The sequence below is a fragment of the Mauremys mutica genome, chromosome 9 (genome assembly GCF_020497125.1).
Source record: "Mauremys mutica isolate MM-2020 ecotype Southern chromosome 9, ASM2049712v1, whole genome shotgun sequence".
Lineage (NCBI taxonomy): Eukaryota > Metazoa > Chordata > Testudines > Geoemydidae > Mauremys > Mauremys mutica.
Window position 1 is genome coordinate 47,909,372 of NC_059080.1, and position 16,790 is coordinate 47,926,161.

At 47.7% G+C, this 16,790-nt stretch overlaps 1 protein-coding gene across 6 annotated transcripts in view; it reads right to left on the reverse strand.

The window, feature by feature from the left end:
• Positions 1-5,759: 5,759 nt before the first annotated feature.
• KIF1A (kinesin family member 1A) overlaps positions 5,760-16,790 on the reverse strand; it is a 192,140-nt gene continuing 181,109 nt past the window's right edge. For all 6 annotated transcript variants that reach the window (XM_045029643.1, XM_045029646.1, XM_045029644.1 and 3 more), the window contains 7 exons: positions 12,581-12,793; positions 12,041-12,118; positions 10,483-10,607; positions 9,953-10,099; positions 9,371-9,563; positions 8,628-8,746; positions 5,760-7,097 (listed from right to left, as the gene is read on the reverse strand). In XM_045029643.1, coding sequence (XP_044885578.1) covers positions 7,055-7,097; positions 8,628-8,746; positions 9,371-9,563; positions 9,953-10,099; positions 10,483-10,607; positions 12,041-12,118; positions 12,581-12,793 — 918 coding nt within the window. In that variant the 3' untranslated portion in view covers positions 5,760-7,054. The remainder of the gene's footprint in view (positions 7,098-8,627; positions 8,747-9,370; positions 9,564-9,952; positions 10,100-10,482; positions 10,608-12,040; positions 12,119-12,580; positions 12,794-16,790) is intronic.

Here is a 16,790-nt window from a genome sequence, read left to right on the forward strand (position 1 = left end):
CAGGAACCCTCCAGCTCCTTCCCCCTCTCCCCAGCACTGTCTTTTATTTGTGAGCTGTGCTCTGCTGGGTCCAGTGACTCCTAATAGCAGCTAGCAGCTCTGCAGCCTATTTCTGTGGGAGAAAAAGGAAATTCTGCATTCACATTAATTTCTGCGCAAATTCTGCATTTGCAATGGTGCAAATTCCCCCAGGAGTAATGTGCTGAGCACTCTGGTCCCAATCTAACAAAGCACTTAAGCTTGTAACCATTGATGTCAGTGGACTACTCACATCCTTAAATGTTTTGCTGTGTTGTGGCCAGAGATCTGAGCATTTTGTGTAAGTGAGCACTAAATGAGAGGGCAATTGAACCCATTGTGATTATCACCTTAAGTGCTACTGTTCTTTTACTATATACTAGTATGACAAAGCTCAAATGGTATAAAATATCTGAACATACATATAGGCATCCCCTTGAAGCTACAGCAACATAGAATCATAGGATTAGAAGGGACTGCAAGGGTCATCTAGTTTAACCCCCTGCCAAGATGCAGGATTTGTTGTGGTTAAACCATCCAAGACTGGTGGCTATCTAGCCTCCTTTTAAAAATCTCCTGTAAAGGAGCTTCCACAACCTCCTGAGGCAGTTTTTCCATTGTCCTACTGTTCTTCAAGTTAGGAAGTTTTTCCTGAGATTTAATCTAATAGACCACCCTTTATTGGGTTGAGAAGAGAATTCATTTGTCACACTAATTTATCTCTAGAGATATGTTGAGTTAAAACCTTATTTCATTTTATTAAACCTGACCTCACCTATTTCTTTAAGAAAAAAAAAGACCAAGGAGCCATTGTCCGGTATTTGCATAAATGCCACATTTATTTCTTAACCGAACAATGCCTTAAGTATACACAAACAGTTTAAGACCCTAAATTCCAACACTCATAGTTTAAGACATCGAGAAAACTAGACTCATGACTTCAGTAGTTTCGTTATTATACAGTAGTACAGGATGTGCCCACAGCAATCACATATATACAAAGCAAGAGAAACGGTCTCCCAGCACTTGGGGATGGCATCACAGGAAGAACTCATGTGGACAAACTAGATAATGGAAGCACAGGCAAAAACAAACAAAACAAAACCCTTAAAACAAAACAAAAAAACCCCAACCAAACTAAAATAAAATTAACCACAATCGCCTTCATTTTACAGTAAGGTCTTAATAACAAGTTGAATCTCATGAAGAGTTCCTTCATACAGCTCACTGATTACCAGACAGAAAGAGAGACAGTAAGAGCATCTTAGAAATCTGTTAGACTTATGGGCTGCTGATGCTGCTGTTTATGACATGCAGTAGCACGTTTCCTTCATCATTAGCAACAGCTGGAAATGTTTATGTGAGCTTCTCCAGTTCTCAGTCAGGTGCCACCTCCTTTCCCACTGTAAAAACTCAGTAATTTCTTGCTTGTTTCTTTTGAGGTCAATTTGGGAAATCTTTCTCTCTGGTTACCAGAACAGCAGTTCTCTGAGGGCCCTTTGAGGGCTGGTATTTTTCTTTTGAGTGAGCACCTCATTGTTGGCTGAAGATCTTTAGGATGGGTGCTTCATACAAAAAACTTAATGTAGACAAATGACTGCCCCTTGCATGATTACAAGAGACCAGGCAAAGAGAGTCAATTGATTTTGAAGCTGTTTCCCCATGACAAATTTGTTCCATGAAATTATCTTATCCTAACTTCCTGTTAAGTCATGATTAACTTTGATGACATCATTGTATCTCACTGACCTCTGTTACACCAAGGAAACAGTATGATTCTATTACAGTACAACTGCTGTTACTTCTGAGTGACCAGTCTACATCTCAGCTGTTTAACACTGAATTCAATTAGTTTTCAAATTCATCTACACATATTGAAACATACTAGATGATTTATCCAAATACACCCATTTTGGATTCTTTCTTCATTATAAGGACTATATGGGTCTTTTCCTATGCCATTCTTACCCTCACAACAAAGTTTCTATGCCTCAGCTTTGACCGAAGCTAAAAGATTTACCCATTCTTTAATGTTTAAATCTTGAAGACCCTTTTCATCATCTAGGCATTTTGCCGCCCCAAGCACGGCAGGCAGGCTGCCTTTGGCGGCTTGCCTGCTGCCCTCGCGGCCACCGGCAGACACCCCCAGTGGCTTGCAGCCCCAAGCACGCGCTCGGCGTGCTGGTGCCTGGAGCCGCCCCTGCTTTTCATCCTCAAATCCAATGGAAAGAACAATGAATAGAATTTAATCTCAGCTACTCTAAGGGCTGGTAAATGTATCCTCTATTTAAATTTTTGAGAATGCATGTCTCTCTCAGTGGGACTCTCAACAGCAGGGATGCTAAGTGAGGAAGGGTGTGGGGTGTCAGATATAGAAGAGGACTCTCCAGATATAGAAGATATAGAATTAGGACTCTCCTGCCATTCCTCAGATGGTACTAAAGAAAATAACCCTTTGTGGGAATCCACATGAACAGCAGATGGCTACTATTTGGATATTTTATTGGGAGCCAGTATAAGTCCCATAAGCAGTCATTACTCCTCAACTCTAGATCTTTATATTTGCGGCCTGATCCAAGCCCACTGGTGTCAATGGAAAGACTCCCACTGACTTTGGATCAGATCTCAGTCTCTAACTCAGAAAAGTAGTGTGCTCTGCAGATTTGCTGGCCTCAGGCACACAGCACTGACTGAGTGAAACTAGATGTCTTCTCCATAACCAAACCATCAAGACCATGCTCTTCAGGATCGCTGACCTAAGGCATGACCCATAACCGTATCACCCACAAGCCATCCTTCCTCTCTGACCTGACAGGGATTCCCAGAGGACCCAACACTGGCATTTGTATCCCTTCCTCATTTTTCTCCTGTGATTCTGTGTCTAGTCCAAAACAAATACAGGCATGTATATAAGGAAGCATGGTGATATACTTTTATAACCTAGCTACCTCCACTCTAGACTGCTCTAACCAGGGGAAATCTCTGAGAAGACTGAATAGATTAAAAAAACCCAGAAGACCAAGAATGTCTTGATTTACCCTTAAAATCCAGAGTTCAGTTGGGATGAGAATGGAAATTTAATAAGCCTGTTTTACCAAATGAAGGGGCTTAAAATTTCATATGCTTCCTAAGATTGGCTCCAGAAGACTTTGGTTTACACTAGCTCTTGATAGAACTGTACTAGCCATTCAGGAATTTTCTTAGAAACTGCATCTAAACAACAAGTCTTTGACTATGAATTATGTTAAAATAAATACTCAAGCTAAGTGGTCTTTACCAAGGGCCTGATTCAAAATGCACTGAAGCTGATGGGAGACTTTCCATTGGCCATCATCAGGGCCTCAGTGGAAGGATCTATTTGCTGCCAGAGCAGAGATTACTGAAATGTATTTTCACCAGCTGACAATCAGTTCTTTGAGTTGAGGTTTAGCAGTTAGAATGAGCCCTAGTCCTTTCTATGAAAGCTCCCCTATACAGTCAAGCAAAGCTGAGAGATAGAACAAAGAATTAAGAATTAAAAAACCCTAGAATTTAAGACTGATTAATATGGATATATACACAAGGGGAGGAGCGCGCTAACTGTTCTAAGTTTTGATTCAGCAGTCAGCAAAAAACTGCGGCATGTACTAAACATTAAATATGTGCTTCATTCCATTCAGTGTGATTTAAGCACATGCTTAATTGCTTTGCTGGATAGGGATGGACATAAGCATGTGCTTACGTGCTTTTCTAAACTGGGGACATAGTTTGGAGTTTCTCTCTTGCAGATTCTCATTGAGGGCAAAGCATCTCTCTCTGTGTATATAACAACACATAAGATTTATTTGTATGTATAAAGCGCTTATCCCAGGCATTAGGCATTTAATCTAATTATGAAAATTTAGTCCTGGATTTAAAAAAATAATTCTAAGGCCATAAGGAATAGCTGTAAAAACAAGAGACCTTCACCTGGGTCAGCAAGTTGCTGTCTAACCCATCTACCCATGTAGGACTGGCACAAAGAAGAAAAGCCCACTGAAAGGAACAAGCACTGGCACCTGCAGGAACCCACAGTGCCATCCAGGTCAGAGAGATAGAATGAAATTCCCTGGGAATGGGAGTGATGCCGTGGAGCTGGTCAAAAGCAAATTGGGGTCCAGAGGGGAAAAAAAAGCACTGGTCATGCAGCATGAGAGCTGAGCTAAATAGTGGCTCAATACAAATGTGCTGTCTCTGTGCAGACAGGAGGCAGAGGCTGGGGAATGAAATCTTTCTTCACACTGCAGCATCGTGATGGGCAATTGCTGGGAACTTTTGTGTGTGTGTGACATATCTACCAGCCCGCTGAGGTTGCATGGAGGCTTTGTTGGGCTCCCCACATGTCCCCTTATCCCATGCCCTAGCCTCCCCAAAACAAGAAAAAGCGAAAGAAGAAATACAGTGCATAGACCATCTCCACTGGAGCCACATATACAATACTCAACAAGCACAACAGAGAGGATGGAAAAGTGCCGAAGAGAACCAAGGCACAGCCGTGCTGTGCAAATTAAAGTCAGCATGAAGTGTGACGATGAAGCATGGACCAGTGATGGTCCTGGGAGATGTATGGAGGGAGGGGGAGCTCCCCATGTTTCTGCCTGGAGTTGGGTGCATACAACCAACTGGAAATCTTAATTAAACAATCTGGGTAATTAAAAATTAATAAAGATCTTTGCTGCTGAAGTTACTTTAAAAAGCTTATAGCAAGGTCAGCACCAGCTGACCAGGTCCTTCCCATGGGAAGAGGGATTATTAATGATGCCATATCTCTACTTTGGTATGCTTCCCCCACCAACTTAGCTGTTCTATGTAGACAGTCTAAGCCCAATAGAGAGGTGGGGCAAGGGGAAGGAGGATGAAATTAATGTTTTAAATGGGAGAGGGGAATAAGAAAATGTCATCATATATAAAAGTAAAAAGTCTCAATTTCTCTCATCCTTGCCCATCTTCATGCCATTCTCTCTGCTTCCCATTCAGGTGCTGCAAACAGATTCTTCCCATAAGAAAGAGAAGGGAAGTAAAAGCCCTTTCAGAAAAGGACAGTGAAACTCAGCCATCTGGTTCGAGACAACTGTTCTGAATTTAGACTCCAGTATAATTTTAAGATCTAGCTTTAACCCCCACCAGTAACAACCCTTTATTAACTCTGACCATCTGCACAGATGTAACTATACAGGCACCTCCCCAAGATTCACTAATGAACCAGCATTTGGGTGTAGTAGCCAGTAGCCACCTGATAGCCCAGAACAAGCTATTGCTAGTTAAACACAACGCAGGTCTGCAGTAATGCACACGTCAGGTCTGTCATCTCTCTCCGTATTACACTTGCTGGCAGGATGCAATCCCTCCTGACCTCTCCCCACTTCCCAACTGGGTGGGTTTGATCAGAGAGGATTCTTGAGCTCCATCTACAGTGAGTCCCTGTGACACTGATTAATCCTTTTGGAGGTTTCCCAGCTAGAGATTAGTACAGAACAGTATAGATGGACTGCATACTTACTAGAACAGGGGTACGCAACCTATGGCATGCGTGCCAAAGGCGGCACACGAGCTGATTTTCAGTGGCACTCACACTGCCCGGGTCCTGGCCACCGCTTCGGGGGGCTCTGCATTTTAATTTAATTTTAAATGAAGCTTCTTAAACATTTTAAAAACCTTATTTACTTTACAAACAACAATAGTTTAGTTCTATATTATAGACATAGAAAGAGACCTTCTAAAAACGTTAAAATGTATTACTGGCACGCAAAACCTTAAATTAGAGTGAATAAATGAAGACTCGGCACAGCACTTCTGAAAGGTTGCCAACCCCTGTACTAGGTGACTGAGGATATTGAGAGACAGGCTGCATTGTACTCATTTGGAGCATTCAAACAGCACCCCACCCCAAAAGCGAACTGGCAGAACCATCTGCCTTCCAGAACTTCAGATCCCCTTTCCATCCCTTTCACCCCATTTGAAGTTGGGCCCTGAAAACAGACAGACTAGAGGGTAGAACCAACCAGAACCTGTCGTCATTGCATTCTACCTGTCCAGTCACTGAACCCTACATTGCTGGGTTTCAAGCACTTGGGGGAATGGAGGGGATGGGATACACACACACGCACACACACACAAAGTGCTTTGATAAGTGCGGTGACTTGTCCGTGTGCATGTCTTTGCTGTGCTATGTGTGGATTGCCTCGTTTGGGAGGGCACAGTGCACTATCCAATCACCACGTGGAGGAAAAGTGGTTTGAGCTCTGGAGACAAGGCTAAGGAGATAGGGTAGGGGCAGGAGAGTGAGAGTTCTGAAGTCAGTGTGTATGTGTTTGCACAGAGGTGGGAGCATGACCTCCTGAATCCATCCAGACCTCCCAGTGCTGGGATAGAGAAAGAAGACAAAGATGGCATCACAAAACGGCCTGACAACCCCCTCCCCACTGGCCCACCGTCCAAGGCCCTGCCTTCCCTTGGGGAGGCTTTATGTATGCAGACATGAGCAACAAATCGGGATAAACTCAATGTACAGATTTCAGCGAAGTAAACAGAAATAAATACTTTATAAATATAATCTCAAACTACCATAACTTAATCTATCTTCTTTTAAAACGTCAATAAGTTAAGAAGTATCAGTACTTAAATCTATCACTTTCTCTTCACATGGAAGCAATTCCTCATGACTAGTAATCTCTGATCTTTCAAATGCTCCTGCCTCCTTAAATTGAAGCCTTGCTTTAAAATAAAAAACACAGCTCCTGCTTTTGAGAGTTACAGGTCATGTGATACCAAGGTCACTCAATGAGGAGATGGGCAGAAGATCACATACGCACAAGAAATCATGACCAGGCTGTACCAGGCTTTTGCAGATACAACAGAAATTTTCCCAGTGAAGGTAAATCAAGATGGATCCATTTGTGGAGCAGGCAGCTAGGGTGGTGGATGGCATGAAAGATTTGACGTTAAGATAAGGACTCTTGTATAGAACCAGCAATCTTGATCCTGCTGGCAGGCAGATGAGGTGGAGAATGGTTTTAGGTTAGATTCTCATCTGGGCTGTTCTCCTTCTGGACAGCTTGGATCTGTTTTGGAAACCAGGAGACAAAAGGAGTCAAAGGACTAGAAAAGGAATGCGGAGAGAAAGAAAGGGAGGCAGACACTCTCCTTGTGAGAGACCCTGTCATGGAGGTAGAAAGGTGCCAGACAGACAGAAACTATGGGGTGAATTAACATCGGCACAGACCAGACAAGACCAGACCCATCCACAGCCCATCTAATCCATTTGTACCTGACGGGTCAGCATCAGCATTAATCAAAGAGAGGGTGGGTAGGTATGTTTCTTTATACAATGACTACAGGGAATTTCTGTTTATTTATTTATCTTCTTTTAATTCTACTACTGAAATGATGATGATTTGTTCTAGGGATTAGGGATCAGATCCTCAACTGATGTAAAACTGGGTTCAAAAAAGAACTAGATATGTTCACGGAGGATAGGCGCATCAATGGCTATTAGCCAGGATGGGCAGGAATGCAAAACCATGCTCTGAAGTGTCCCTAGCCTCTGTTTGCCAGAAGCTGGGAATGGGCGACAGGGCATGGATCACTTGATGATTAACTGTTCTGTTCATTCCCTCTGGGGCATCTGGCATTGGCAACTGTCGGAAGACAGAATACTGGGCTAGATGGACCTTTGGTCTGACCTAGTATGGCTGTTCTTATGTTCTTATAAATAGTGTCACTCCATTGACTTCAATAGACTGATGCCTAGTTACACCAGCTGAGGATCTATCCCTGAAATTCTGTGTTTATTTCAGTGGGGGGGGAGGGGACGACAGTGTCCTTGTAACATTAAGGTGGCACAGTTGGAATCACAGTTAAAATGAACTCCTAAATGCTGCACAAAACAATGAGGCCACCAGAGAAGTGCTTGTACAGCCTACCCCATGGTGTACCCCAATCCAGCTGGACTAAACCATCATCATTAAGGTTCAGAGTTGTGGAGAAACCCAGCTGTTCTGGGATTTGGAGCAAAATTTTGTATTGTCAGTGGAGATAGAATAGAGCACCACCATGTTGCCCGCCCGTAATTTTAACCCCTTATGATGCAGTGTCTGCATCTGCATAGAGTCCGTGAAGCAGATTGGGCTATATAAAGGCAGCATTTGAATTTTATAAGCAATGGTGCTGAGAGCAAGGAAGAAGATTTCAACATCCAATTTGAAATACAAATGGAAGGGACCAAAAGTAGCACCATCTCTTTGATAGAAAAAAATTAAACCAAGAGCCCTTCTCACAAGGCTACTGAGCTGAAGTGGATGGAGGGGAAAGAGTGTCTGGAAATTGCCCTATTTTGCTCATTTGATGCTGCCAACCCCTTGCAATAATGTTACAACCACCAGACAGCAGGCCTTGCTCCCTGCAGCTCCACCTTCAAAAATACATGGAAGATGCTTGATAACTGGGTAGGAAAAGGCATCACAGAGCAGATTTGGGGAGCAAGAAACCAAGCTGGAGGATCAAAACCAAGCTTCTGCTATAGCAGCCTAGAGTGTTACTAACAGGTTACCATGCTGTCTCCTTATGGAATGGTTTAAAATGTCCCCAGGTACCTTATGGATCCAGCTAGCAGAGGGTTAAATGCATACAGCCAGTCGTGCATATCCTTGTCGCTGCTCGCCTGCAGCAGGATTCCACGATGCTCGGTGCATACTGCAAATGTGTTGGGGGTCTGAAACAGAACAATGCCATGAATGAGTCCACAGGGCTACCTGAGATGACACTGAGCAACATGCAGCACAACTTGGAGCGTGAAGGGACATAGAACAGGACCCAGACGATGCCAGAGAAGACACTATCACAGTAGGCTACGTTTCCTTGAATGTGAAATTTCTCTGCTTTTCTGAACAGTCACAGATCAGAGCTCTGTTGTGGCTTCTCTGCAGAGGGGAGAGTGGATTCTGACACCATGAGAACATGTCTCATTTTTAAAGGTGCAATTTCATCCTTTGGCACCCTGTGCCGACATGGAAACTAGGTGTGAGCCGTCGAGCAGCACAGGATCTCCCTAAAGCTGGCTCTGTGGGGAGTATTAGCACACCACTGTGCTCCTAGACTCTCTTCTCCCTTCACCACCATGTTGTGAACGTCGCTGTTCCTTTCACGTTCCAGTTTCTGATCCCTATGGTTTTTCCCCATCCTCGGCCCAAAGCCATCACTGTAGCCCCTCCCTTTTACTTTTAACATGGTTTCAGACGTGCTGCCGTTCTGGTTCCCCCCCTTGCACTTGCAGCACAGCCTTGGACACAAGCTGTGCTTCCCCTGTTTTGTCCGTGTCACGACCTCCAGCAATTACCTTGAGCATGGCCTGCTGGTCCTCACTGTACTCCACCTGAGCGGAGGAGAGGTTGAGGATGGCTCTCTCCACAGAATCCTTGTCCGTGTTGTAGATGTAGACATAGGGGCGCCTCACCACCACATAGCGCTTCACCCAGCCATTGGTGTGAGGCTCGAGGAAGTGCAGGTAGCCTTTCTTTGAGACAATGGGACTGCAAAGGGCAAGACAGGGCAGCCTTATGCTTAGTGACTGCAGAAAACCACCCAGCGAAAGGGTTAAAACCCCAAGGACTTGTCCCTACTCTTGCTGTTTTGCAGATTGTCCCTCACCTCCTTCCTGCAAATCCCGCCCCCTCTCCTGATGCAGACTGCCAGCCTTAAACCTCTTGCCCTGTGACCTTCTTGTCACTTGGCAGCAGCTACTATGAACACCTTCCATCTTCCTGTGTCCCCAGCGAGGCTTCCAGCCATTTGAGAAGGGAGCTGTATGTGGCTGTACTGAGACAGGAACACCTGCCCACTCCAGCAGGGAGAGCTCCAGCCATGAGGGCATTCAGAGCACACTGACACCTCCTGCTTCAAATAAACCAACAGCTCATACCTCACTCGGATCTCCTGAATATCGGGGACCAGTAAGCGCTGGGTCTCTTTCTCATCTTCAGGCCCATGTGTAGGAGACTTCTTCTGTTCTCCCTCCACTACAGGTTCTGGCTCAGGGCTTTCTGCCCTGGAAGAGAGATGGGAGGTTCTGGAAGGGGAAGAAAGGTATTTAATCACAGTGATGCCTTCACAGTGACTTTTGCCAATAGCCATCTCTGATTTTCTTCTGAAAACTGGCTAAATTGGTGCACATGAAAGTGACCTACTGATAGCAGTGGCTAGACCCAGGTATAGCTATATCCCTGTGGACATCCCCCCTCCCCCCCCAAATCACTGTCCATGCTCGTCACTTCTGGCCTTCAAACCTCCCGTGATGTTGGCACTGTTCCTCTTTTGCACAGAGACTGATGGTCAGGCCAATCTCATGGTGGGTTGGTGTCTGGACTAGCGATCAGGCTGACCCTGTCCATGTTTGTTTGGGCCTCAGTTTGCATTTCTCGGCCCTCAGTGGTCTGGCTGCATCTCTCTTACCTGACCTCAGTGGCATTATACCGTCCTTCTAGCAGTGATGGACAGGTGGAAGAGGGAGTCAGGGTGGTGACACCAAGAGCTGGCATAGAGGAGTCTCTCAGCAGGGTCACAGACATTTCTGACAGCTGCAGGAGGAAAGGAATCATTTCCTGGAGTCACAATCTAATCTGAGCTATAGGACATGGGCCTGAAGGGCAAAGGCCAAAGTTCGGTCTGGTGAACTGAAGACAATGGAGTTTCACCTGCTTATTCATAGTATGAATTTGGCTCTAGCTGGGTAACGAGAGCTCTCCCGTGCTGCAGAGACAATTCCTATTCCATATTTGCATGGTTACTGGGGTCTTTTAAAGGTCACAGTGAACAGATGAGGGACAGCTTCTCAAAGTCAGTGTGATCCCTAGAGGAAAAGGGAGCTAGGCCGATATGACACAGTTGAGGGTGCTATATTTTATAGCTCTTGCCCTTTGGTTAGAGAAGATATTTGATATACTAATGCCCTTGATTCCCCCCCCCCACCCCCACGTTTACCAGCTAGGGAAAGTTGTACAGCCCCGCTAGCAGAGGCAGACTCCAGGGACGGGGCAGGTCACCAGACCTTCCTTCTCCCCACATAGGTAATCTTCAGGGCAGGTCATCTGCTCTTTCCCATACCTTGCCTACATCTCCCTCCATCTTCCTTTCCCTTCCACTCCTGGGTGCTCCCAATGGAAAAGACATCAGGGACTGGAAGGGTCAGACCCACTGGCCCCTGCCCTCCTGTGCTCTGCTCTGGAGAAGTAAGTGGGAGCCAAAGTGGGAAGCTTTGTCACAGTGCTGACACTGGCCTCCTTCTGGAGCTGGCCCTAGTCCTGAGGTCCCAGAGCACCGGTGTTTCTAGGCTGGTAGCTGGGGGGTGGGTTTCTGGAAGCCGCTAGATTAACAAGACTGATCCCACTCCAGTCCCATAAGGGAGGAACTGCAGTCAGGCCAGGAGACAGATATTAGGAGAGGCAACTTCTCCTCCCATCCTTCTCTGCTCAGCCAAAGCAGAGAGAGACGTGGAGGTGGTAATCTCGTGGAATGCAGCACCATGAACCTCTCTAGTAGTGATGACTGTGGCATGCCATCAACGTTAGCACACAAAGCATGCTTAAAGTGGAGTGAAATGGCACCCTGAGGCCTTGTTCACATACCAGCGGGAATCTCCTTCTAAGACAGGGGTTCTCAAACTGGGGGTCGGGACCCCTCAGGGAGTCATGAGGTTATTACATGGGGGGGGGTCACGAGCTGTCAATCTCCACCCTAAACCCCGCTTTGCCTCTAGTATTTATAATGGTGTTAAATATATTAAAAAGTGTTTTTAATTTATAAGGGGAGGTCGGACTCAGAGGCTTGCTATGTGAAGGGGTCACCAGTAAAAAAAATTGAGAGCCACTGTGCTAAGATTCCTGATGCAGGACAGGCCAGGAGCTTACTATCAGCAGGTGTCACTGTCTGAGCAGAACCTGCACTTCCATACTGCTTATCACATCATTGTCAGAGGCAGGGAGTGCTAATGGTGCTGGGAAGCTGATCCTACCTTGCTCTCGCTGGCGCTGATGCAGACATGGCTGTGACTGTACTCCCTGTTAAATGTATGTGTGAGGAGACGCAAGCACTGCAGGGGAAACAAAAGGCAACATCCAGTTGGCAAGCAAGACCTCTCCCCATGAACACGTAAACATCTTCCAGTCCCGCCAGTGACTCTCCCCATCTGCCCTTCTCTGCCAGTCCTGAAACGCACGGCTCTGTCTCAGCTTCCTCAGGATAAATATTTCAAAGGCAACATTCTGCTGATCAGGAGGAACAGCTGTGAGCACCAAATCCATCTAATGGATTTCCCTGCTTGCCTCAGACCTTCCATGAATTCTCCTTCCACATCTCCTGCCCACTGCCTCCTCCCCTAATCACTGCCCCTGCTGAAACCCTCCTCCATGCTGTCACCTCCTTGCACCTTGATGAGGGCCACTCCCTTCTCTGTGGCCTCCCACGCTTCACTGCAGCCTATGTAGGATGCTGCTGCTCATTTGCTCCCCAACGTCTAGCCTTCTAGAGGGGCTGGCTTGCTGCAATACAATACCTTGACGGCAAGCTCTTTCTGCCTCTCGCTGGGGGTCTCCAAGGGCGAGTTCCTGCCCTCTGAGGCACCATCTGCTGAGAGTGGAGAGGAGACACAGGAAGTGCTATGGGAGTCGGAATCCTCACTGGAACATGGGGACAGGGACTCCAGGCCTGATCGTTGGGTCGTCTCCAGTTTCTCACGTAGGAGCAGGTAATGTCTCGTCTTCTCAACCTGGACAAAGACATTCACTTTCCAGTTCAAGTGTCTGGCACTTAACTTCACTTGCATTATTCCCTTCCCACTGCATTGCCTTGTTCAAACACACGGTGATGAGTACCTTGGAGAGAACGAATGTCACAGATCCTACATGGGCTACTATGGGAACACTTTAAGAGGACGTTATACCACAACTATCATAAACTCAATAAAATGCCTACTAGTGGCCTACCAAAAAAACTCAGTTACCTAGCTTTCGTAACTGTTGTTCTTTGAGACGTGTTACTCCTGTCCGTTCCATGCTAGGACTGTGCACACTTACGTGCACGGCTTCCAAAGATTTTTCTTAGTGGTATCCGTAGGGCCAACTCTGGCACCTTCTCAGTTCTTTCGTGCCATTGACTCTGACAGTGGGGTAGGAGGGCAAGTCATGGAATGGACATGAGCAACACATCTCAAAGAATAACAGTTACAAAAGGTAGGTGACCATTTTTACTTCTTCGTGTGCTTGCTCATGTTGATTCCATGTTAGGTGACTCACAAACAATATCCCCGGAGGTGGGTTCGGCATTCATGCTTGTGCTGCTTGCAACACTGCTCTGCTGAAGCTGGCATCATCCCAGGCCATGATGGTGTAGTGGGACACAAAAGTATGCAGTGAAGACCAGATGGTGGCTCTACAGATATCCTGGATCAGTACCTGCGCAAGGAAGGCCTGCTGACGAAGCTTGCACTCTGGTGGAATGGGCAGTCACAATGGCTGGGGGCGACACCCCTGCTCTCTCATAGCAGAATCTGATGCACGCGATTATCCACAAGAAGATTCTCTGAGTGGACATGGGCAGACCTTTCATCCTGCCCGCCACTGTGATGAAGAGCTGCGTTGACTCAGTGAAGAGTTTGGTCCTCTTGATATAGAAGGCTAAGGCCTGCCTAACATACAAAGAGTTTAACTGACACTCCTTGTTCATCTTGTGAGGCTTCAGAAAGAAAACCAGTAGAAAGATGTCCTGATTATTGTGGAACTGTGACACCACCTTAGGTAAGAAGGCTGGGTGGGGATGCAGCTGGACCTTTTCCTTGTAGAACATTGTATAAGGGGGTTCAGATGTCAACGCTCTAATCTTGGAGGCCCTGAGAGCCAAAGTGGTAGCCACCAGGAAGGAGACCTTCCATGAGAGGAGCAGCAGAGAACACGAAGCCAGAGGCTCGAAAGGCGGGCCCATGAGCCTCGCTAGCACCAGGTTTAGGTCCCAAGGAGGAACTGGATCATGAACCTGCAGGTATAGCCTCTCCAGACCTTTCAGGAACCTAATTGTCATGTCATAAGCAAAGACTGATCTGCCCTGGACCGGAAGGTGAAAGGCTGATATGGCTGACAAGGAGCCTTGGTGCTTGAGATGGAGCAGGCAGTCCAAGGTGAATTGTAGTGATGACCAGGAGGGAGAGAGACCTGAGCCCGTGGCCCAATAGGTGAAGCACTTCCACTTGGCCAGATAAGTTGCCCTGATGGAGGGCTTCCTCCTACCCAACAGGATATGCTGGACTTGGTCCAAGCAGGCCTCTTCCTCTGCATTCAGCCATGCAGAAGCCATGCCGTCAGATGCAGTGATGCTAGGTTCAGATGGAGCAGATGGCCTCAGTTCTGTGAGAGCAAGTCCAGTCGAAGCGGGAGCTCTAGCAGGGTTGCTACCAAGAGGTCCAAAAGTGCTGGCGAGGCCACACTGGAGCTACCAGGATGCCTTTTGCTTTGTTCCTCTTGACCTTCAGTAGGACCTTGTGAACCAGGGGTATCGGCGGGAAGGCGTAGAGCAGTGTTCCCATCCAAATGAGCAGGAAAGCGTTGGACAGGGAGCCTCTGGCTAGCCCGCGAAACAAGCACAACTACTGACACTTCCTATTATGACTGAACGCGAATTGGTCCACCTGGGGAGTCCCCCACTTTCGGAAGATCATGCTGATGATCTCTGGGTGGTGACCACTTGTGGAGAGAGAAGAAGGACCTGCTGAGGAGATCCGCCCATGCATTTCAGGTGCTCAGGAGGGTCAAAGCATAGGCATTGACTCCGTGGGAGCTCTGGGGCTGGAGCACCCACGGGGAAAAATTAGTGGGTGCACCGCACCCACCAGCAGCCAAGCTCCCCACTCCTCCCTCTTCCTCCCAGTGCTTCCTGCCCCACAGCTGCCTAACAGCTGTTTGGCAGCAATTAGGACTTTCCAGGAGGGAGGGAGGGAGGGAGGGGGAGGAGCACGGACATGGTGTGCTATGGGGAGGGGGTGGAGAAGAGGCAGGGCAGGGGCAGGGACTTGGGGGAAGGGGGTGGAATGGGGGTGGGGCGATGGCAGTGCAGGGGCGGGAAGAGGTGGGGTGGGGCGGGGTGGGGGTTAAGCACCCACCAGGCAGAGGGGAAGTTGACGCCTATGGTGCAAAGCCTCGAGATGAATGACATGATGCTCACAGAAGTCCCACAGGTGAAGAGTCTCTTGACACAGGCCAATGAGTGGGCTCTGTCTTGCGTGTTGATGTAAAACATTACAGCTGTATTGTTCATTAAGATCTGTACCACTCTGGTCCTTAGATAGGGGAGGAATACCCGGTAAGCCAGGCGTATCACCTTGAGTTCCCTGACATTTATGTGGCGGGAACAATCCTCCTGAGACCAGAGGCCTTGGCCATCCCGGATCTGATTTGTTGGAGACCAACATTACCGATGGGAGTGGAACTACGAAGGGGACCCCATCCAAAACAGCTTGCGGTTCCATCCACCAAGACAGAGATGACAGGACATTTGACCACTAAGTCCAAATTGTGTCTGTTGGGAGAGAAGACCGACACCAGCCATGTCTGTAGAGATCTGAGCCATAGCTGCGCGTCAAGCCATGTAGGTATAGACTGCCATGTGACCTAGCAGCTTGAGGCATACCTGGGTAGTCATGAGTGGGTGGGCTCTGACCTGCTCGATGAGATCCAACATAACTCAAAATTGGGACTCCGGCAGGTAGGCTCTGGCATGGGTGGAGTTAAATACTGCTCCTATAAACTCTATTCTTAGAACGGGAGTCTGAGTCAATTTTTGTTTGTTGATAAGCAGGCCTAGATCCTGACATGTGGCTTGTATGAAAGAAAGGCCACACTGCACCTGGTCCTGTGACCCGCCTCTGACAAACCAGTCACTGAGGTATGGGTAGATCTGAATGCCTCAGTGCCTCAGGTAAGTGGCCACCACCACCATGCACTTCCTGTATCAGACGGGAGGCGCTGAAGTCTGCTCTCCCAGTTAGGCTGTGGATAACAGCCGGGAGTACAGTCCTGGCATCATAGGGAGCCCTCATGGGTTCCAGTTTGGCCAATGTAGTGGCCATTGACCTTGCAGCCAGACACTCGCTGCAGGGCCGGTACCGCAGTCATGGGCCAAATGGAACAAAATCCCCTTCTGATTCTGAGGAGGAGTTCTCTCTTGGGGACCACGGTGGCACTAACGGTGCCTCTCACTGCTGGCTATGGTGCAGGGCTGAGCGGTACTGAGGGGAAGGTGACCGGAGGCAGGGATACAAAGATTGGTGCCGCATCGGAGACTGGTGTCAAGTTGGTGGTGAGACACGTGGAGAAGGAAACCGAGGCATCGGAGATCAGGAACAGGGCATCAGTGAGCGGCGGTGCGATGACGGTGATCAGTGCTGGGAGGAGGGCAGCCAGTACCTGGGAGATTGGGACTGATGCTGTGAGGTTGGTGATCTGTGTCTCAGAGCTCGGGATCGGGAACGTGGGGCTGGGAACCAGGGACATGGGGTCAGAGACCACAGACGCGGTGCTGGAGACCAGAGACTTGGAGTTGTGCATTGGTGTCAGGACTGTTGCGAATGGTGATGACCAAGCAACACTGGGGCAACCCCATGGAAGGCTTTCCTTTGGGATGGGGAGGTCTTCACTGGCTCCACCGATGGAGGGAAGTTCCGTGGTGTATGCGGCACCAGTAGGGCCATGAGGTCCCTGGCCACTTGAAAGACCTGC